Raw genomic sequence first — 24,248 nt, forward strand, 5'->3', positions numbered from 1 at the left:
GTTATATTTCGTATTGGGGTTGTATTAATTGGGAGTGTGTATTATTAGGGGTGTGTCTAGTTAGGCTTGGCTGCCTGAGGCGATTCCTAATTGGAGTCAGCTGATTCTAGTTGTCTCGGATTGGGAACCGTATTTAGGTAGCCTGAGTGCGCGTTGTATTTCGTGGGTGATTGTACCTGTCTTTGTTAGTCACCAGATAGGCTGTAATTAGTTTCACTCGTTTGTTGTTTTCGTATTTTCAGTTATTTCATGTACCGTATTTTCTTCATTAAAAGTCATGAGTAACCTACACGCTGCATTTCGGTCTGACTTTCTACAGACAACAGACGAAGATCAGGGAGGTGACCAAGAACCCAATGGTCACGCTAACAGAGCTCCAGAGTTCCTCTGTGGAGATGGGAGAATCTTCCAGAAGGACAACCATCTCTGCAGCACTCCACCAATCAGGCCTTTATGGTAGAGTGGCCAGATGGAAGCCACTCCTCAGTAAAAGGCACATGACAGCCCATTTGGAGTTTGCCAAATGGCACCGAAAGGACTCTCAGACCATTAGAAACAAGATTCTCTGGTCTGATGAAACCAAGATTGTACTCTTTGGCCTGAATGCCAAGAGTCACGTCTGGAGGAAACCTGCCACCATCCTTACGGTGAAGCATGGTGGTGGCAGCATCATGCTGCAGGGATCTTTTTCAGGGGCCTGGACTGGGAGACTAGTCAGGATTGAGGGAAAGATGAACGGAGCAAAGTACAGAGAGATCCTTGATCAAACCCTGCTCCAAAGCGCTCAGAACCTCAGACTAGGGCGAAGATTCACCTTCCAACAGGACAATGACCCGAAGCACACAGCCAAGACAACGCAGGAGTGGCTTTGGGACAAGTCCCTGAAGAACCTTGAGTGGCCCAGCCAGAGCCAAGACTTGAACCTGATCAAACATCTCTGGAGAGACCTGAAATTAGAAGGGGCAGCAATGCTCCCCATCCAACCTGATAGAGCTTGAGAGGATCTACAGAGAAGAATGCCAAGCTTGTAGAGTCATACCTAAGAAGACTCGAGTCTGTAATCACTGCCAATGGTGCTTCAACAAAGTACTGAGTAAAGGGTCTGAATACTTATGTAAATTTGATATTTCAGTTTTTTATACATTTCCCCAAATTTCTAATAACCTGTTTTTGCTTTGCATTATGGGGTATTGTGTGTAGATTGATGAAGGGGGAAAAACCATTTTAGAATAAGGCTGAAATGTAACAAAATGTGGAAAAAGTCCAGAAACAAATCGTGCCAACCTTTGAATCTGTTCTTGATTAATGTGATATTATTTTTCAAAGTGCAGCTGTTACGACTCTTATACCTTTGGATGTAATCTACCATAGCGCCCTTCATTTTGTTAAAGGTTACAGTTTTGATACTCATCACTGCATCTTGTATCAAAAGTTTGCTGTTCTTTGCTAAAGACCCATAGATTTCGACATTACTCCCTTTATGTTTACAAGGCCCTACGTAAATGTCAGTTTTATCTAACTTTGTTGTTGAATTATAGGCACCTGAGTTGCCAAACCCATTTACAGGATTGGTTAACTCTTGATGTTCCTAGGTTCTCCACAGAGCTAAGTAAATCTGCTTTTAGTTTAAATGCACCGTATTGCTGGAACAAAATTCAAAACACATTTCATCTGATGTTCTGGTGCCATTCGGGCCATTTAAAGTATTAATTGGGGATCTTGTGGAGGAATGTAACTGTTTTTCAGGGTGATTTACGATGTTTTATTTGTGCTTCCCATGCCTGTGGTTTTTATTTTTATATATATATATATATATATATATATATATATATATATATATATATATATATATATGTATATATATATATATATATATATACTTTTGTGTGTATAATGTGTATATTCTAGTATACAAGGCACAATATTTATTCCCTGTTAAAGTAAAAGTTCAATAAAATAATGTTCCTTCTACTCTGTTTATCATTTATCCTGATGCCAAGTCACCTTACCCCTATACATATTGTATGTTGACACGCACACTTACAGACACACTCCATGTATGCAGTTACCCAGGACTCCTCCGACATGTAAAAGGGTCAGTCAATATCTACCACAGTAGCAAAGTCAAAACCCCGCATATTTCTACAAATTGTGTTCTGATTTGTAACCTAACCCTAAATTAAGACCAAAAAAATATGTTTTTATTCACATGAAATTTTACGATATAGACAATTTTGACTTTGTGGCTGTGGTAACTAGTGGAACCCCTAGTGAAAGGCGGAAATACGCAACATCGAGTCTGCCGGAAACTCACACGAAGAAGTAAACGGAAGTGAACAGTTATAACAAGTTAATTTCCACGTTATCGTTTTTATTTAGACGTGTATTGACACACTGGAACTCAAAATATGACTCCTTTAACTGTATAGCATCAAACCCCATGTCGTGTTTAATTCACGTTCGAGACGGGACTTGGTTGATAGCTGTTATTTAGGAAACGCTAGCTAGCTAGCTGCTAACGTTAGCAAAAATGGCTAACTGTATGGTTTTTCACACTCAAATAGCCTCCATCATGGAGGTGCTTGCGAATGCAGCCGTGGCAGAGATCTGTAAACTGGTAGACGATGACTATGCAGTGTTTCGTTTGGAAATAAATCAAAGCCAGAAAGAAAACAGGGCATTGCGGAGGAAACTACTAGAACTGAAGGTTGCACGGGAGCGCGCAGAGAGAACAATGCGAGAGCGCGTCCTCGCCAGTCGCCCAAGTAGTGTCAAGATCCTTGACCGATACAGAGGAATGACAAGAGGTACATTTAGCAGAAGGCAGAGGCTGTGCTACCTGTTGCCGTTCATATATAGTTCAGTGCCTGTCGAACCGTTCCCCTCAGCACATGTGTTCAGATATTACCCAGAATTGGTTCTTGGTCAGTTTTTGGATCGTATACAATAAATACACTGATTACTTAGCTATCTTGTGAGAGACGCAATCCTATTCTAACCAGATTCTTGATTTACTGCATTTTCTATTATTTATTAAATTAAACAATTAGATGCATGGAACATAATCAATACTCAATAAATAGTTTTTCAAGAAGTTATGAGAAGTTTTACCTTACATCCTTACCAATTGTAGACAGTGTAAAAAGTGTACAATATAGCATTGACAGTAGCTAACCTAACCAGCTCATTTCCCCCAATCACTCTCTCAGGTGAAGGACATCTCACTGGAGGCCACAGAAGCTTTGTGAAGCCAGCAGAACACAATACATGGAGAGATGACCAAACAATCACTGTTGATGAGGGGAGTGGAACCTCAACCCAGCACATTATCATGATAGAGGTTAGTGTAATAGTGTTGCATTAAAAACAATGATTTACTTTGTAAATCAAATGTGTCCCGTTTATTTCAGAAAATCTCCCCTCAGCTATTCACTTGCTTACATGTAACGTCCTCATTTATCGTCAGTTAAATAAAGGAAATAGAAAAGAAATAAGTTATCTGCCATAGGGGAGCATGTGAGACTTCCTTACGACATTGTTCTCTTCTTGTTCCAGTCTACAGATCCAGAGGCTGCAGGTCCTGGGGTCAAACTGGAGAGGTCTGAAGGAGAGGAGGACCCACGGAACATCAGAGACATTCAGTCTGGAGCGCCCTCTGTAGCTACCGAGGACCCCAACACCCCAGCGCAGCCCAGGACCCGACACAGCATCACGGAGGTCAGTGGAACACCGAACGCTGTCCTCAAGTCAGAGACAGACACCAAGACTTTAACTGTAACACACAGGCTCTTACACACAGGATCTGACCACAGATCAGACCCAGAGAGATTGGGGCTGGGTAGTCTGGGCAGTCCTCTTGCTCCCAGCTCAGAGTATTTACCAGTATTTCACCAGAGCCAGAGGACGGTTAATTCCCGTGGGGATGGTGATGGTGACGCGTTAGACACTGACCGGGATGATCCGTCTTGTTCTTACACTACAGAGATGGACCCTGGCAACATACCCTTGGGTTTAGACACACAGACTGATCTGTCTAGAGCGGACTGGAACCTGCGTAGTAGTAGTGTATACTCTGAAGGGTGCCTAGATAAGAAAGAGGACGTTATATTGGCAGATGAGGGGACTGTAAAAGTGGAGGGCAACGTTCCTCCCACGTGGAATGCAGATAGTCACCTTGGAGACGGACACTCACAGGGCAGAGATTTCTTAGATTACAGGGGAAGCTTGGAGACAAATCCAAATGTCGCCACCCATTCCCCTTTACACGTGTTCAAGGATCGCGACCCAGTGTCCATGTTGATGGCACCTTCCGATTCACGCGGCCGTGTCCTTTTCGATCAGGTATTGAACTCAAATGACAGGGCTAGAGCCCAGGCTCAGGGAGGGGGAGCCACATCAGGCAATAATAAAGAGAAACGGTTCCTCTGCATGTTCTGTAACAAAGGCTTCAGCAGCTCCCAGAAGGTGGAGAGGCACCAGAGGGTACACACAGGAGAGAAACCATTCAGCTGTACCCAGTGTGAGAAGAGGTTCTCTCGCCAGGACACCCTGAAGAGGCACCAGAGGATCCACACAGGGGAGAAACCTTACAGCTGTTCACAGTGTCACATGCGCTTCGCACAGCCTGGTCAACTGAAGATGCACTTGAAGGTCCACACGGGAGAAAGGCCATTTGCCTGTATACACTGCGGGAAGAGGTTCTCAGAGAGGAGCTACCTCAGGCTACACCAGCAGAAAAAACATTCCACTCTATAACATAGAAAGTAACCATTCCACTCGATAGCTTCTGACGTTTATATCAAATCCTGCATAAAAAAATTGTCCGCAGAAAAGATCCACAGCTGCATTTGGAATAACGAGAGTCACAGATTTCAGTGTTGAATATTCCTGGGTATAATATTGCAACCAGACGTGCGATATGTAAGGCATATATAAACCTGAAAAGTATTTTACGTAGTGTTTGTACTGTAATGTTTACAAATGTCTATTTCATTACTTCCATTCAACAATACATTTTTTCCCAAGACACTTTTTTTGTAAGAAAGTGAATGCAGTTTTAGTTTAGAGATGTGTATGTGTGGTTTTCATATGGTGTATTTAACCCTTGTTTATCTTTTAATAAACACAAAATGGGACTTTTTATTCTGACTTTCATTGAGACTCCCTTTAATATACACTGAGTATACATAACATTAATAACATCTGCTCTTTCCATGACATAGACTGACCAGGTGAAAGCTGTGATCCGTTATTGATGTCACTTGTTAAATCTACTTCAATCAGTGTAGCTGAAGAGGAGGAGACAGGGTAAAGATGGACTTTTACGCCTTAAGACGATTGAGACATGGATTGTGTATGTGTGCCATTCAGAGGGTGAAGGAGCAAGACAAGATTTAAGTGACTTTGAACAGGGTATGGTAGTAGCGCACCAGTTTGTGTCAAGAACTGCAACGGTGCTGGGTTTTTCCACGCTCAACATTTTCCTTTGTGTATCAAGAATGGTCCAACACTCAAAGGACATCCAGTTAACTTGACACAACTGTGGGAAGCATTGGAGTCAACATGGGCCAGCATCCCTGTGGAACGCTTTCAACACCTGGTAAAGTCTATGCCCCGACATATTGAAGTTGTTCTGATGGCACAAAATAGGGGAGGGGGGGTGTAACTAAATATTAGGAAGGTGTTCCTAATGTTTGGTATACTCAGTGTACATCACATCTGATCTCACCCTATTCTGCATACACCCGACAGCACTTTATAACCAATATACACTTGCTAAATATACCTACACATACCCACACACTAACAAACACCTACTGTACACGTCATAGTTTAGTCACATTTGTCTACTGATTACTTTTGACTTATCATAGCTGACATATTTATGTCCACCATGATGGGTTTAAAAATAAATAGTTGCACACTCGGCAGGTAGCCTAGTGGTTAGAGCGTTGGACTAGTAACCGAAAGATTGCAAGATCGAATCCCCGAGCTGATAAGGTAAAATCTGTCGTTTTGCCCCTGAACAAGGTAGTTAACCCACTGTTCCTAGTCATTGAAAATAAGAATTTGTTCTTAACTGACTTGCCTAGTTAAATAAAGGTTTTAAAAAAATTACATTAAAAAATATATTAGAGGTCGACTGATTATGATTTTAACGCCGATACCGATTATTGGAGTACCAAAAAAAGCTGAAAAGGATGACAGTCCTTTTCCGCGAATGCGCACAGCATCGATTATATGCAACGCAGGACACGCTAGATAAACCAGTAATATCATCAACCATGTGTAGTTATAACTAGTGATTATGATTGATTGAGTGATTTTTCATTTTTTTTTACAAGATAAGTTTAATGCTAGCGAGCAACTTACCTTGTTGCTGCATTCGTGTAACAGGCAGGCTCCACATGAGGCAGGTGGTTAGAGCGTTGGACTAGTTAACCGTAAGGTTGGAAGATTGAATCCCCTCGTTCTGCACCTGAACGAGGCAGTTAACCCACCGTTCCTAGGCCGTCATTGAAAGTAAGAATGTGTTCTTAACTGACATGCCTTGTTAAATAAAGTTGTAATTTTCGATTACGGTTAATTTCTATATATATATATATATATATATATACTGCTCAAAAAATAAAGGGAACACTAAAATAACACATCCTGAATGAATGAAATATTCTTAAATACTTTTTTCTTTACATAGTTGAATGTGCTGACAACAAAATCACACAAAAATTATCAATGGAAATCAAATTTATCAACCCATGGAGGTCTGGATTTGGAGTCACACTCAAAATCAATGTGGAAAACCACTACAGGCTGATCCAACTTTGATGTAATGTCCTTAAAACAAGTCAAAATGAGGATAAGTAGTGTGTGTGGCCTCCACGTGCCTGTATGACCTCCCTACAACGCCTGGGCATGCTCCTAGTGAGGTGGCGGATGGTCTCCTGTGGGATCTCCTCCCAGACCTAGACTAAAGCATCCGCCAACTCCTGGACAGTCTGTGGTGCAACGTAGCGTTAGTGGATGGAGCGAGACATGATGTCCCAGATGTGCTCAATTGGATTCAGGTCTGGGGAATGGGCGGGCCAGTCCATAGCATCAATGCCTTCCTCTTGCAGGAACTGCTGACACACTCCAGCCACATGAGGTCTAGCATTGTCTTCGAGTAGGAGGAACCCAGGGCCAACCACACCAGCATATGGTCTCACAAGGGGTCTGAGGATCTCATCTCGGTACCTAATGGCAGTCAGGCTACCTCTGGCGAGCACATGGAGGGCTGTGCGGCCCCCCCAAAGAAATGCCACCCCACACCATGACTGACCCACCGCCAAACCGGTCATGCTGGAGGATGTTGCAGGCAGCAGAACGTTCTCCACGGCGTCTCCAGACTGTCACGTCTGTCACATGTGCTCAGTGTGAACCTGCTTTCATCTGTGAAGAGCACAGGGCGCCAGTGGTGAATTTGCCAATCTTGGTGTTCTCTGGCAAATGCCAAGCGTCCTGCACGGTGTTGGGCTGTAAGCACAACCCCCACCTGTGGACGTCGGACCCTCATACCACCCTTATGGAGTCTGTTTCTGACCGTTTGAGCAGACACATGCACATTTGTGGCCTGCTGGAGGTCATTTTGCAGGGATCTGGAGGTAGAGGTCCTTCTGCTGGGTTGTTGCCCTCCTACGGCCTCCTCCACGTCTCCTGATGTACTGAGCCACTTGTGTGGGTTGTAGACTCCGTCTCATGCTACCACTAGAGTGAAAGCACCTCCAGCATTCAAAAGTGACCAAAACATCAGCCAGGAAGCATAGGAACTGAGAAGTGGTCTGTGGTTATCACCTGCAGAACCACTCCTTTATTGGGGGTGTCTTGCTAATTGCCTATAATTTCCACCTGTTGTCTATTCCATTTGCACAACAGCATGTGAAATTTATTGTCAATCAGTGTTGCTTCCTAAGTGGACAGTTTGATTTCACAGAAGTGTGATTGACTTGGAGCTACATTGTGTTGTTTAAGTGTTCCCTTTATTTTTTTGAGCAGTGTGTGTATATATACATATATATATATATATATATATGCATATATGCATACAGTGGGACAAAAAAGTATTTAGTCAGCCACCAATTGTGCAAGTTATCCCACTTAAAAAGATGAGGCCTGTAATTTTCATCATAGGTACCCTGCAACTATGACAGACAAAATGAAAAAGAAAAATCCAGAAAATCACATTGTAGGATTTTTAATGAATTTATTTGCAAATTATGGTGGAAAATAAGTATTTGGTCAATAACAAAAGTTGATCTCAATACTTTGTTATATACCCTTTGTTGGCAATGACAGAGGTCAAACCTTTTCTGCAAGTCTTCACAAGGTTTTCACACACTGTTGCTGGTATTTTGGCCCATTCCTCCATGCAGATCTCCTCTAGAGCAGTGATGTTTTGGGGCTGTTGCTGGGCAACATGGACTTTCAACTCCCTCCAAAGATTTTCTATGGGGTTGAGATCTGGAGACTGGCTAGGCCACTCCAGGACCTTAAAATGCTTCTTACGAAGCCACTCCTTCGTTGCCCGGGCGGTGTGTTTGGGATCATTGTCATGCTGAAAGACCCAGCCACGTTTCATCTTCAATGCCCTTGCTGAAGGAAGGAGGTTTTCACTCAAAACTCACGATACATGACCCCATTCATTATTTCCTTTACAGGAATCAGTCATCCTGGCCCCTTTGCAGAAAAACAGCCCCAAAACATGATGTTTCCACAAATCCTACAATGTGATTTTCTGGATTTTTTCTCATTCTGTCTGTCATAGTTGAAGTGTACCTATGGTGAACATTACTGTCCTCTCTCATATTTTTAAGTGGGAGAACGTGCACAATAGGTGGCTGACTAAACACTTTTTTGCCCCACTGTGTGTGTGTGTGTATGTATATATATATATATATATATATACATACATACATTCCCAGCAACGTTTTGGCACCAATTAAAATAGTTGATTTACTTCCATGTGACCGGATGCAAACTTGTTACTGGTCCCATCAGATAACATGGTAGAATTTAGCCCTACTGTATGCTGACCTCACCAGGTGACATGGATTACATCCTGGCAGAACTTCTGCTTCAGCCTATCAAAGGTCTTAGATTTTCTACCCACCATCCAATGGCATTTCTTAAATATGCACTATGCAGAAATCACTCTGCCATTTCCTGGTTGTTAAAATTCTAATAGTTTACCTAATTTCAGTTTATGTGACAAAACAAGCAAGTAAAGTGTAGAGAGTCATTGTACCATCTAAACCACTGTGAAATATATTTTTCAGAAGCAAAAAAATATTGAATTTTCAGCTGTTTGAAGCTGGTGTACGACACGCAAAAACTAAACTTAAGAACTGAAGCATAGAAATAGCTCAAATGAAACAGAGCTGCTGCTTTTTAGACTTGTTAACGTTAGACAACATTTTCCACATTATGACAAAATCCACATTTTTGGTTTATCTGTTTCACACACATCCATGTGCTTGTATGAAAGAAAGTTTATTGTAAAAAAAAATCAAGTGCCTTATGGATTTGTCAAATAGCGGTCATGAAGGCTATTGCCATGCTCATCACTTCTAGGTGGCTGCTAAAGAGGTTGACTTGTAACCTCACATCAAGCTTTTTTGTTTTGTTGAGGAATCAACTGTTCAATGTCAGTCCTTGATACTTGATTCAATGCACATGTGACGAAGTGGAATATTATAATAATGCATAAACTATAAAACATTGTAGTGTAGACTACATAAAATATACTGATGACAGCCAAGTATCTTCCTACATTAAAGGGACATTTCTAACATTTTCAGTTGAGAGAATGCCAAAAATGTGCAAAGCTGTCATCAAGGCGAAGGATATCAAATATATTGAAGAATATCAAATATATTTTGATTTGTTTAACACTTGTTGGGTTTCTACATTATTCCAAATGTGTTATTTCATAGTTTTGATGTCTTTACTATTATTCTACATTGTAGAAAATAGTACAAATAAAGAAAAACACTGGAATGAGTAGGTGTGTCCAAACTTTTGACTGGTACTGTAAGTGTAGCCTACATACAAATATACTCTTCCTACATTAAAGGGACATATACAAAATGTTCAACTTCATATTTACCACCCCAACATCAACATAATGTGAAAATGGCGCATTTCTGTGTTTTGCAGTAAAAAAAGATAAGAGGAAGATACGTGTTTCCAATGACATCATTGGTGTGCATCGCGTGATTATTAACCAATTAGAAGTAGACATTGCCTACTAATTGTCAACTAATTGGTTGATGTCACTAGAAACACTTAGAGGAAAATATCTTTTTTACTACAAAACATAGAAAGCGACATTTTCACATTTGTTGGCGGCAGGTAGCCTCGTGTTTAGAGCGTTGGGCCAGTAACCGAAAGGTTGCTAGATCGAATCCCCGAGCTGACAAGGTAAAAATCTGTAGTTCTGCCCCTGAACAAGGCAGCTAACCCACTGTTCCTAGGATGTCATTGTAAATAAGAATTTGACTGACTTGCCTGGTTAAATAACAAACAAAAAACATTTTGAAATGTCCCATTAAGACTGTTGATTCAAGCTGCAACACTGCCACCTGTAGGACGAGAACGAGAGTGCAAACTATTTCTACTGTACACTTTGGATCATCTTCCTCGAGGGAAAAAATATTAAGACTGTTGATTCACGCTGCAACACTGCCACCTGTAGGATGAGAACAAGAGTGCAAACTATTTCTACTGTGCACTTTGGATCACCTTCCTCGAGGGGAAAAAAACGTATGACAAAGCAGATTATAAAAATGCATATAAAACCTCGGCCTACATTTAGGTGTACACATCCATGTAATCATATGCAATGTGATTATTTGGCAATAGCAGTTTGTTTGTGTGCGGGGGGTGGCGACTCGTGAGATTCGAACCCTTGCCACAATCTGCGACAATTACATGGACTAGGCACTTTAGACAGAGAGCAATTTCACCAGTCAATGAAATACACACGATAGCCTCGTTGCATTGCTGATCAGAATGTGCTTTTGGACTGACGTGCTTTAAGGATGCTTCCATGAACACGTCAACTACATCTACGACTTTAATTGGCTGCAGAAGTTCTGCCAGGAAGTAATCACTGCCACCTGGTGAGGTTAGCAAAGGGCTAATGTGTGTTATCTGTGTTATCTGATGGGACCAGTTACAATTTAGCTTTCTGTCACTTGCAAGTAAAACACACATTTTAGTTGACTTATGTGCATTTTGTGCGTGATAACCTGTTTAACTTTAAATGCTTGCTTATGTTTGCAAGTTTGGCCCCTCCATGTTGAGTGTGTTTATTATCTTGTGTGTGTATGTACCTGAGGGAGTGAATGTCTATCACCTCTCTCTTCCAGGAGGAGGAGGGTCCAGAGGTGCTGCTGGTGAAGGAGGAGGGGTGTGAGGAGGGTCTGGGGAACCCGGAGGGTCCCATGGTCATGGAGGACAACCAGACTACACCTCCTCCTGAATCCACAGAGGAACCAGCTGAGCAGCACAGGACCAAACACAGTCTCACTGAGGTAAACCCACTGTGAACTACTGTCTGAATGTTATTAGGTCAGGGTCTGTATCCACAAAGCCTCTCAGAGTTGGAGTGCTGATATAGGATAAGTTTAGCCTTTTAGATTATAATGAATAAGATTATATGGAAAGATCCTAGATCAGCACTCTTACTCAGACTCTTTGTGGATATGGGCCCAGGTCTTGATTAATTATTTGTGTCTTAAGTGTGGGACCATGCCTTTGAATTATCAAAACATTAAAGAGTGTCAAGTAATCAAATCAACTAACACACTTGCATAGTATTAATAGCAGTACCTCATTGCCCAATCAGAAGATGCTCCATATCAGATTTCTTGATCCAACATCCTCTCGCTCTGTATCTTACAGTCAGTAGACATGGAGGATGGGAATCTTGATCTGTTGCTAGTCAAAGAGGAGACGATAGAAGATGGACCAGAGAGCATTGACCTTTTGAGTGGACTAAAGATGGGGGAGCAAGGTAAGGGGGAAATACACTGAGAGTACCAAACATTAAGAACACCTTCCTAATATTGAGTTCCACCCTCCCCACTCAGAACAACCTCAATTCGTCAGGGCATGGACTCTACAAAGTATTGAAAGCATTCCACAGGGATGCTGGCCCATGTTGACTCCAATGCTTCACACAGTTGTGTCAAGTTGGTTGGATGTCCTTTGTGTGGGGGGCCATTCTTGATACAAACGGGAAACTGTTGATTGTGAAAAACCTATCAGCGTTGCAGTTCTTGACACAAACCGGTGTGCCTGGCTAAGGCTGTGGTGGTCGCAAAATTTTGTCAGCTGGTGATTGCCAAGCAAATAACTGTCTGTCTCACGGTAATTGACCGTTAATTAACATAAACATATTTAGCATCTCCTGGCTACAACACATTGCCTACATCTACATTTTAAAAAGTATAATAAATCCATTTAATATAGCCTACACCATCACAATAAATCCATTCTTTATTTTAGACAGGTCTAAAGAAGCATGATATGAAGAAAATGTAGACTATTTCAGAATGTAAAGGACAACTGAATACAAAAAAAGAACAACTGAATACAAAAACAATAAACATGGAACGAACGAAAACCAAAACAGTACCGTGTGGAGAAAAACACAGATATGAAAACAAACACCCACAAACAAACAGTGAAACCCAGGCTACCTAAGTATGATTCTCAATCAGAGACAGCTAATGACACCTGCCTCTGATTGAGAACCATACTAGGCCAAAACATAGAAATCCCAAAATCATAGAAAAACAAACAGACTGCCCACACCAACTCATGCCCTGACCATACTAAATAATGACAAAACAACGGAAATAAAGGTCAGAACGTGACACAGAAGAACAGAATAGCTTACTCTTGAGTTGTCCTTATGTTAGGTCCTGATCTGGCAATGCCAAATGGCTGTGGGCTACACTAGTTCATTTAGCAGACAAGATTTGCTTAGAATTCCGTGGCATTATTTTATAGTATGAAGAATACAATTGAACAAAGCTGAATAAAATAGAAAGGATATTTTTGAGGGAGTGCGCACATGCGGCTATTCTGTGTTGAGTGGTTAACAAAGAAATAGGTACCCCCAAATACTTAATTTATAGTTATTAATGTAACTTTAGTTGTGATACAAACGTTGGGCTATATGTTTTGATTTGTAATACATTGTGAGGCTGCCGGATGCGACTCTAATGATTATTTGAAAAAAAATAGCTTGAAAGGCATGAGCTCTGCTTAGTTTTTTACGCAGACTGCACACACTACATCAGTCACTCATTCACAATTTGACAAGCACTTGATAATGCCTAGAATTTTACTGTGGCAACCCCTTTGTGTGGCCGTAATGCACCCTAAAAAAATCCATACCTTTTGTGGCCATTGTGCCCTTCTCCCTGAGTGCCGCGTGCTCCTTCAAGTGATCGGGTCTTTCTCACAGGCTACAAGTGAAGATAGACACATTGGGGACACAACTGCGCGTTTCCTTATCCAATTCCGAGGTGCATATTGAACATATTTGAAGAACTGTCCACATTTACTTTTCATCAGCCAACAAGATGAGTAGGCCTAACGAACAGCAAAAGCACTAGCCTTTGTCAATCTACTATCCTCCATAGTACAAAAGCCGACCTATTCTGTGCAATAAATAAATATTCCAAACATAGACTGGGACAGTTGTGGGATGCGATAGATCCCAAATGAATACAACCACTTACATCAAAAAAACTTTTTTACGCAATGTGGCTGACGCAATAAATCAGAATGTTTAGCTTAAAATGTTAGGCAATTTTTATAAACATTATAAGCGCAGAATTGCGCACATGGTAGTAGGCTATAAGCGCGAATGTTCCATTAGCGGAAAACACCTTTGTCAAGAGTGACCACAAATGCAATTATGCATGCTTTTATTATACATTTGATTTTTTATGGTGAAAATGATCTAACCCAAACTTGAAACTCATGCGCTGCTTATGTATGCCAGTTAGGCTATACGCCCCTTGTAAAGTTATTTGGCCACTTTGGTTGTGATACAAACCTTATTAAAACATATAGGCCCATGGGCTAGACCACATGAGGTGTGCTACTATGATTAGAAAAAGTTGCAAACAAAAGTCATTGTTCTTATGCTGGGCATCATTCACATAGGCTAATATTGTCACACATCAGACTATTCCTGATTTATTCTTGTCTGTACATATACTAAATAATATATGTGTGAAATTTGTGTTGATTTAGAATGGACCATTATCATGCACCTGTTTCGAAACAGGGGCAGCGGGAAAAAATACATGTCATCTATGCACTTATTGTAAGTAGCAAATGGAGGATGTTTTTCCCCGTGATTTATTTTCATTCCAGCCAGGTAGGCTATACTCCTGTTGTAAATATAAGAAATGTTCTTAATATTAGGAAAGTTGAGAAATAAATATAGTGGCCTAGCCTATAGAAAGCTGATGGGTTCCTCCTCTTTTTAAGAGACCATCACGCAATTGCATAGCCTATTGAAATGTTGCTCAACATGAGCTCATGGGCTCTCATTATTTGTTTGATTAGATTTTCGAATACATTTGCATTGTCAAGAATGATTAGAAGGACAATAGAGTGCTGATTACAAGGCAGTTAGCAAGTTTGGTAAGGCACTAATGACCAGCAGCAGCATCAGAGCTTAGAGAAGGCTAATTACTATGACTAAACGTTCACGCCGAATTTGACTGCCTTCATGACTTGTGACGGCCGGTGTGGCGGAAATACAGTCACCTCAACAGCACTATGCCTGGCACCTACTCCCATACCCCGTTCAAAGGCACTTAAATCTTTTGTCTTTCCCATTCAAAATCTAAATGGCACGCATACAGTGGGGCAAAAAACGAATTAGTAAGCAACCAATTGTGCAAGTTCTCCCACTGAAAAAGATGAGAGAGGCCTGCAATTTTCATCATAGGTACACTTCAACTATGACAGACAAATTGAGAAAAAAAATCCAGAAAATCACATTGTAGGATTTTTAATGAATTTATTTGCAAATTATAGTGGAAAATAAGTATTTGGTCACCTAAAAACAAGCAAGATTTCTGGCTCTCACAGACCTGTAACTTCTTCTTTAAGAGGCTCCTCTGTCCTCTACTCGTTACCTGTATTAATGGCACCTGTTTGAACTTGTTATCGGGATAAAAGACACCTGTCCACAACCTCAAACAGTCACAGTCCAAACTCCACTATGGCCAAGACCAAAGATCTGTCAAAGGACACCATAAAGTAAATTGTAGACCTGCAACAGGCTGGGAAGACTGAATCTGCAATGGGTAAGCAGCTTGGTTTGAAGAAATCAACTGTGGGAGCAATTATTAGGAAATGGAAGACATACAAGACCACTGATAATCTCCCTCGATCTGGGGCTCTATGCAAGATCTAACCCCGTGGGGTCAAAATGATCACAAGAACGGTGAACCACACGGGGGGACCTAGTGAATGATCTGCAGAGAGCTGGGACCAAAGTAACAAAGCCTACCATCAGTAACACACTACGCCTCCAGGGACTCAAATCCTGCAGTGCCAGGCGTGTCCCCCTGCCTGCTTAAGCCAGTACACGTCCAGGCCCGTCTGAAGTTTGCTAGAGAGCATTTGGATGATCCAGAAGAAGATCGGGAGAATGCCATATGGTCAGATGAAACCAAAATATAACTTTTTGGTAAAAACTCAACTCGTCGTGTTTGGAGGACAAAGAATGCTGAGTTGCATCCAAAGAACACCATACCTACTGTGAAGCATGGGGGTGGAAACATCATGCTTTGGGGCTGTTTTTCTGCAAAGGGACCAGGACAACTGATCCGTGTAAAGGAAAGAATGAATGGGGCCATGTATCGTGAGATTTTGAGTGAAAACCTCATTCAATCAACAAGGGCATTGAATATGAAACGTGGCTGGGTCTTTCAGCATGACAATGATCCCAAACACACCGCCCGGGCAACGAAGGAGTGGCTTCGTAAGAAGCATTTCAAGGTCCTGGAGTGACCTAGCCAGTCTCCAGATCTCAACCCCATAGAAAATCTTTGGAGAGAGTTGAAAGTCTGTGTTGCCCAGCAACAGCCCCAAAACATCACTGCTCTAGAGGAGATCTGCATGGAGGAATGGGGCAAAATACCAGCAACTGTGTGAAAACCTTGTGAAGACTCACAGAAAACATTTGACCTCTGTCATTGCCAACAAAGGGTATAGAACAAAGTATTGAGATAAACTTTTGTTATTGACCAAATACTTATTTTCCACCATCCTTTGCAAATAAATTAATAAAAAATCCTACAATGTGATTTTCTGGATTTTAAAATCATCCTAGTTGAAGTGTACCTATGATAAATTACAGGCCTCTCTCATATTTTAAGTGGGAGAACTTGCACAATTGGTGGCTGTCTAAATACTTTTTTTGCCCCACTGTACATACACAAACCATGTCTCAATTGTCTCAACTTAAAAATCATTTTTTTCCTGTCCCCTTCCTTTCAGTCTGTCATCTCAATGTTAAGGAAAGAGCATGTTTTGTATACTCAGTATACATACAGCCTACATATAGTGATAGATCTTCCATTGAAATAGTGATGCACCTGGCTATTCTTTTTTTTTTCATTCATACAATTAAATCAATACAACTTATGTTTACATACAAAAACTCAAATTATAAATGTATGAACTTGACCTGGTAACTGACAAAAAAAAAGAAATATAAGTCTATATTCTAACCTCTTCTTGCAGGTGGTTGGCTGGAGGCTAACAGGGGAGACTGGGTGGCCATCTTGGATTCCCAGAACCAGATGGGTGCAACCAAGGGCCCAGGGGACATCACTGAGAAGGCCAGGACCAGAGGCGACATAGTGGAGGTCAGTGGATGGGACAGCGTTCTCAACTCTGGGCTGGGGAACAACACTGATAACCACAACCAGAAACAGACTGTTGAACCCAAAACAATAACCAAACTTAGTCTCCATGGCAATAGACTGTCTGAGACCAGGGCAAGGTGTAGATTTGGTATGCGGGGACAGGGAGGTGTCAGTATGCGAGGAGAGAGAACAACAGACACAGACTGGGCTAGCAATGCTCCGTCCTGCTCCTATAATTGGGATTCAGAGACATTGGTGGCGCCTCAGGTTAACCCCCTAATAGGTGCTTCCTTCAGCCTGCCTTCTATAGGATCTATAAACTGGAACATGGACCCTGCAACAACACGGACATTCCCTGGCCTTCATCCTCCTCACACTTTCCTAATGTTAAACCAGACTTCCGACAATGCCAGTGGCTCAACACCAAATGGCTACACAAGCCCATTGACAAATTACAGTAGCAGTAACTCTATCTGCAGATCCGGTGGCAAAGAGAAGCGCTTCCCGTGTTTGTTCTGTGGGAAAGCCTTCAGTTTCCCCAAACAGGTGGAGATCCATCAGAGGATGCACACAGGGGAGAAACCCTACAGTTGTACCCATTGTCAAATGTGCTTCGCTCAGGCTGGTCACCTCAAGAGACACCAGAGGGTCCACACAGGGGAGAAACCCTACAGCTGCCCCCAGTGTGAGAAGAGGTTCTCCCACCAGCACCAGCTGAAGATGCACCTGAAAGTCCACACGGGAGAGAGGCCGTTCGCCTGTACGCATTGTGGGAAGAGGTTCTCAGAGAGGAGCCACCTCAGGATACACCAGCAGAAAATGCACACGGCCCATGTATAGTGACATGTAATGTAGTACTAGTTTGTAGTTAAATCTGTTGGTTTTGGATGTAGTACTGAACTGGATGAAGTGAACCAGATGAAGTAAACCGAGGAAAGAATGAGTATGATGAGGCAGAGTAGATGATATGGTGATGGTTGGTGTGAAGGTGTCTGTAAAAACTATTCACTGGTATAAAGTATTGAAAATATGTGAAAGGTAATGTTGAACCTTTTCCAAAGTTTTCTCAAATGAATTGTATCAAAGCGATGGTACTAGATCTACAGAAGATTGTACCAGAGTGAGACAAGTTATTCAACTTGTCACGCATCGTTTTGTGCAATAAAAGTACTTTACTTCACGTTATGTGAGTATATGACCATTTTGTTTAAATTAAATTCAAAATTGACTCTGTGCTGACTGACTTGGTTATTTTTGTATCATTTTAGGGACTGAGTTTCCTTTATCTCAGTCTGACCAAAACATTATACTTCATTCATGACATTGCCTGTGCTTAGCTCCGTTCCATAATTTCTTTTTATCCTGATAATTCCTGAGCAGTTTCCTTCTTCTCCGGCAACTGAGTTAGGAAGAACACCTGTATCTTTGTAGTGACTGGGTGTATAGATTATTATTTTATAGGGCAAGGCAGCTCTAACCAACATCTCAAATCTCATCTCACTGATTGGACTCCAGGTTAGCTGACTCCTGACTTAAATGAGCTTTTAGAGAAGTCATTTGCCTGTTCACATACTTTTTCCAACCTACACTGTGATTGTTTAAATGATGTATTCAATATAGACAAGAGAAATACAATAATTTGTGTGTTATTAGTTTAAGCACACTATATTTGTCTGATGTTGTGACTTAGATGAAGATCAGATTAAATTTGATAACCAATTTATGCATAAATCCAGGTCATTCCAAAGGGTTCACATACTTTTTCTTGCCACTGTATTGACTCAAGACATTTCAGGTTTTTATTTTTTATTAATTTGTAAACATTTCTAAAAACATAATTCCACTTTGACATTATAGGGTAATGTGTGTAGTCCAGTGACACAAAATTCAAGGGGTGTGAATTAATTTTTTATTTTTTTATTTTTTTACCTTTATTTAACCAGGATACTTTCTGAAAGCACTGTAGATAAACAGAGGCAATGAAGGTGTTTTTCAAGGTCACTCTGCCATATAAAGACAAAGCTTTACCTTTCCACAGCAATAGTATTTTGTCAATCTTGGCTGGTTTCACATCTAAGTTCTAATAAATGCAACAACTTCATGATTTTACTTAGTTATATATATATATGCCATTTAGCAGACGCTTTTATCCAAAGCGACTTACAGTCATGTGTGCATACATTCTACGTATGGGTGGTCCCGGGGATCGAACCCACTACCCTGGCGTTACAAGCGCCATGCTCTACCAACTGAGCTACAGAAGGTACAGTTCATATAAGAACATCAGTCAATTGAAATAAATTCATTATGCCCAAATCTATGGATTTCACAAGACTGGGCAGGGGCACAGCCATGGGTGGGCCTGGGAGGGCATAGGCCCACCTACTGGGGAGCCAGGTGCAGCCAATCAGAATAAGTTTTTCCCCACAAAAGGGCTTTATTATAGACAGAAATACTCCTCAGTTTCATCGGCTGGTCTCCGGTGATCCCGCAGGTAAAGAAGACAGATGTGGAGATCCTGTACTGTCAAATTCTCTGAACAGACGTTGGAGGTGGCTTATGGTAGAGAAATGAACATTAGATGTATATAGCAACCTACCTATGTAGTAACCCTAAATAAAGCCAGATTGCTCACTTTGCTTATTACTTTCTTAATTCTAAGTGCTAAACATCTTGATAGAATATGGGTATCACAGCACAAAGTGAGGGGTCTTCAGTTTGAGGTGCACAGGGCTTATATAATGGGCATTTGCTTCCTGCTCCAATAGTAATGTAATCAGTCCCTCTCTTTGGGATGTTGATCATTCCCCCTGTTCAAATGAAAAATGTAAGCAGGTGAGCAAAGGTTCTTAGTGTTCTGTAAAAATACCCTGTACCCCTCAATTGGCATTGGAGATGTACCAGTTTGGAATGATTTAATTGCCATTACTAGCTCATCGTCAGCAATCAACCCCTCATAGGATGCTATTTGTATTTCTGTTAAGCTGCAATGTGTAACTTTTTGGGTGACCGGACCAAATTCACATAGAAAGCCAAGGTCTATCCTTTTTATCTCAGTATAGCTTGCCGTTAATATAGAGCTTGTCAACAACAATATAAGCACCAAGCCAAGTCTATCTTCCTTAAAGCTGCAATATGTAATATTATGGGCGACCCAAACAAATTCATATAGAAATGTGCGTTATAGATCTGTCAATCTCATTGAACGCAAGTCTAAGAAGCGGTAGATCTGTTCGATGTGTGAATTTCTTAAGTTTAGTTTTTGCATCTTTTACTTTTGGTTTTGTACAACAGCTTCAGACAGTTGAAAAGATATTTCACATTGGTTTAGATAGTACAATGATTCTCTACACTGATTTCTTGTTTTGTCACATAAACTGAAATTAGGCAAACTATTAGAATTTTTGCAACCAGTGCTTCATATTGCATATTTAAGCATTGGGTAGGATGTTTTCCACTCATGATTTCTTTCTTTAGGAAACTGGTCATTAAGCCCAAAGTTTGTACTTTGTAATAGTCTACCCTTGGATTTAACTGGTACTTTTTCTTTTTCTCCAACGACCGAATTTGGCAATGATGGGTCCATTTTCAATACCTCATCTGCTAGGATATATGGTTTTGTTTGTATATTTCCATCATTACTCTCAGAAAGACCTGTGAAAACCAGGTTCTCTCTCATTGAATGGGAGTGTAGGTCTAAGAAATCCCCCTAGAGTCTATTGATACACCAGTGAGTCAATATAAGTAACACTTAAAAATTCACATCAAAATCTTTCAGTTTAAGCTAGAGAAATCTGTTTTGTGGCATAGGCTGAGTCTCAATCCATCACATCCGCATCTGCGGTGGAAGGTGGCCAAGCTACAGTGATTTGTGGTTTGTCAGAACATGAGACTTGAGAAATGCTTCACAGAGTTCAAGTAACAGTCACATCTCAACATCAACTGTTCAGAGGAGACTGCATGAAATCAGGCCTTCATGGTCAAATTGCTGCAAAGAAACCACTACTAAAGGACACCAATAAGAAGAAGAGACTTGCTTAGGCCAAGAAACATGATCAATGGAAATTAGACCGGTGGAAATCTGTCAGTTGGTCTGATAAGTCCAAATTTGAGATTTTTGGTTCCAACCACCGTGTCTTTGTGAGACGCAGAGTAGATGAATGGATGATCTCAGCATGTGTGGTTCCCACCGTGAAGTGGTGGAGGTGTCTGTGATTTGTTTAGAATTCAAAGCAGACTTAACCAGCATGGCTACCACAGCATTCTGCAGTGATACACCACTCCATCTGGTTTGCGCTTCATGGGACTATCTTTTGTTTTTCAACAGGACAATGATCCAACACACCTATAGGCTGTGTAAGGGCTATTTGACCAAGAAGTAGAATGATGGAATGCTGCATCAGATTACCTAGCCTCCATAATCACCCAACCTCAACCCAATTGAGATGGTATTGGATGAGTTGAACCTGAGAGTGAAAGAAAAGCAGCCAACAAGTGCTAAGTATATGAAAAGCATTCCAGGTGAAGCTGGTTGAGAGAATGCCAAGAGTGTGCAAAGCTGTCATCAAGGCAAAGGTTGGCTACTTTGAAGAATCTAAAATATATTTTGATTTGTTTTTACACTTTTTTGGTTACTACATGATTCCATATGTGTTATTTCATAGTTTTGATTATTTCATTATTATTTTACAATGTATAAAATAGCACAAAAAAATATATATATATATATTTGAATGAGTAGGTGTGTCCAAACTTGACTGGTACTTTATATCTATTTTTAGACCTACAAATTCAAAATCAAATAGCTAAATAATCCACGGTATGACTATCTTAGAACAATAATAACCCCCCCAGTCTTAAACTCTAGAGAAATAACATTTATTTGAGCATTTTGTCACTTGATAATGAATTAACAGTAGTTGTGAATGTTTTGACATTACCTTTGAGCTGTAGGTTGTCTTTGATCAGGTATTTTAATTGGAGCTGTCTGAATTCCAGACTGGCTGCTAGGTCACTGAGATATTTGTGCACACATTTTTGTTCTCCCCAATTTTGTGATATCCAATTGGTAGTTAGTCTTGTCCCATCGCTGCAACTCTCCTACAGACTCGGGAGAGGCGAAGGTCGAGAGCCATGTTTAACAGTATAGCTTCCGTCAGTCCCCTCGCCCCTACCCGGACGCGAACCGGGACCCTCTGCACACATCCACAGTCACCCTCGAAACATCGTTACCGATCGCTCCACAAAAGCCGCGGCCCTTGCAGAGCAAGGGGAGCCACTACTTCCAGGTCTCAAAGCGAGTGACATCACCGAGTGAAATGCTATTAGCGCGCACCACCGCTAACTAGCTAGCCATTTCACATCCGTAACACGTGTTCAACACGACCCTGCCAAGCCGAACTGCTTCTTGACACACTGCTCACTTATCCCGGAAGCTAGCCGCACCAATGTGTCGGAGGAAACACTGTCCATTTGTACACAACTTCTAGCGTTGATCATTTGTTGTCGACGGACTGTAGTACATTCCAAATCAAATGTCCATAGATTTGTTTCTGCATCTTTTCGCTCCTTGGGGAGCTTGTTCTAATTGTTAATGTTTTATAATCATAGAAAAAGAAATGGTTGTGCGCAGCTCAAATGTTCATAGTGACAAAAGTTCTGCGGGTGCCGCTGATGAAGGCTGCCGGTGAAACGCATCCATTTGTTCTGGCCTTTGTTGCTAAACATGACATTTGAGCTGAGCACATGTGTGTACAGCAAATTGTTTCTCATATAAACCTTTATATGCTCTTCTGTACAATTTGTGTTTACAGTCTGCAGTCCATGAAGACCTGCAGATATCAGGTGTTGCTGGCGGGAGAGACTGGACCTCTGAGGCGGCTGGACACAAACCCTGGCCTCAGATCAGGACAGTGAATCAGGAGCTGTCATGCTTCCTTCCCAAGTCTGAACCAGCACCCAACCGTGAGGGACAGAGACTCCACCACCACACAGAACACAACCAGTGGACAGGGGGACTGAACAATCTCAGTCCTGGTGGTCATCAGAGAGACCGAGGCTCCAGTCAGGGATCCAGTCTGCAGCCCAGACCCTTCTCTTCACAGTCTCAGTGCAGGGATGAAGCAGGACCTGGGGATGATAGAGACAGACCCTCCTGTTCCTATGATACAAACACCAATGCAGGTCACTCTGGGTCTAGCCTTCCTCAGTTACCTCATGGTTACCCCACCAATACAGACAGGGTAAGGATGGGCGTTCACCACAAGATTTACCTTGCTTATAACACAGCACACAATCCAAACAACACCCAAACAATGACTAGAGATCAAGGAGGGAGCTCAAAGACTAACAACCTGAGGGTGGTGGCTCCTGCTTCTACCTCCTCTGGTGTCATTGGGTCACAACGTGGGAGGCTGAGCATTAGGACAGACGCAGACAAGCCGTACGCCTGTCCCACGTGTGGGAAGCGCTTTACTGAGGCGACCTATGTGAAGAAGCACCAGACCGTTCACACCAAGGAGAGGCCCTTCAAGTGCAAACTATGTCACAAGAGCTTCTCCTTCCTGACTAACCTTACCAGACATAGGAGTGTCCACAAAGGAGAGAAATTGTAGCAGTGTGGCTTGAGTTTTACACAGGGGATATCTGGGAACCATTCTTTAGCTTACATGACCAAAAGTATGTGGACACCTGCTCGTCGAACATCTCATTCCAAAATCATGGGCATTAATATTGGTATCCCCTTTGCTGCTATAACAGCCTCCACTCTTCTGGGAAGGCTTTCCACTACATGTTGGAACATTGCTGCTGGGACTTCCTTCCATTCAACCACAAAATAATTAGTGAGATCGGGCACTGATGTTGGGCAATTAGGACTGGCTCGCAATCGGCATTCCAATTAATCCCAAAGGTGTAAGATGGAGTTGAGGTCAGGGCTCTGTGCAGGCCAGTCAAGTTCTTCCATACCGATCTCAACAAACCATTTGTGTATGGACCTCACTTTGTGCACAGGGGCGTTGTCATGCTGAAACAGGAAAGGGCCTTCCCCAAACTGTTGTCACAAACTAGGATGCACAGAATCGTCTAGAATATCATTGCATGCTGTAGCGTTAAGACTGCCAGATTGTGAAGCGTGATTCATCACACCAGAGAATGCGTTTCCTCTGCTCCAGAGTCCAATGGCGGGCAGCTTTACACCATTCCAGACAACCTTTGGCATTGCACATGGTGCTCTTAGGCTTGTGTGCGGCTGCTTGGCCATAGAAACCCATTTCATGAAGCTCCCGATGAACAGTTCTT

General features: G+C 41.7%; 1 protein-coding gene across 2 annotated transcripts; it reads left to right on the top strand.

The window, feature by feature from the left end:
- The first annotated feature begins 2,307 nt into the window (after nt 1-2,307).
- LOC124001631 (zinc finger protein 263-like) lies at nt 2,308-23,739 on the top strand. Of its 2 annotated transcripts, XM_046308598.1 has the most exons (7): nt 2,308-2,807; nt 3,210-3,340; nt 3,556-3,717; nt 11,409-11,573; nt 11,944-12,055; nt 16,825-16,949; nt 22,763-23,739. In XM_046308598.1, exons 1-7 carry the CDS (start codon nt 2,531-2,533, stop codon nt 23,561-23,563), a joined length of 1,773 nt encoding a protein of 590 aa, XP_046164554.1. In that variant the 5' UTR covers nt 2,308-2,530; the 3' UTR covers nt 23,564-23,739. The 2 variants fall into 2 exon arrangements, with proteins under 2 accessions (XP_046164554.1, XP_046164553.1); XM_046308597.1 differs by lacking the exon at nt 22,763-23,739 and having other exon boundaries at nt 16,825-18,182.
- The last annotated feature ends 509 nt before the right edge of the window (nt 23,740-24,248 follow it).

This window comes from Oncorhynchus gorbuscha, linkage group LG17 (assembly GCF_021184085.1).
Source record: "Oncorhynchus gorbuscha isolate QuinsamMale2020 ecotype Even-year linkage group LG17, OgorEven_v1.0, whole genome shotgun sequence".
In the NCBI taxonomy this organism is placed as follows: domain Eukaryota; kingdom Metazoa; phylum Chordata; class Actinopteri; order Salmoniformes; family Salmonidae; genus Oncorhynchus; species Oncorhynchus gorbuscha.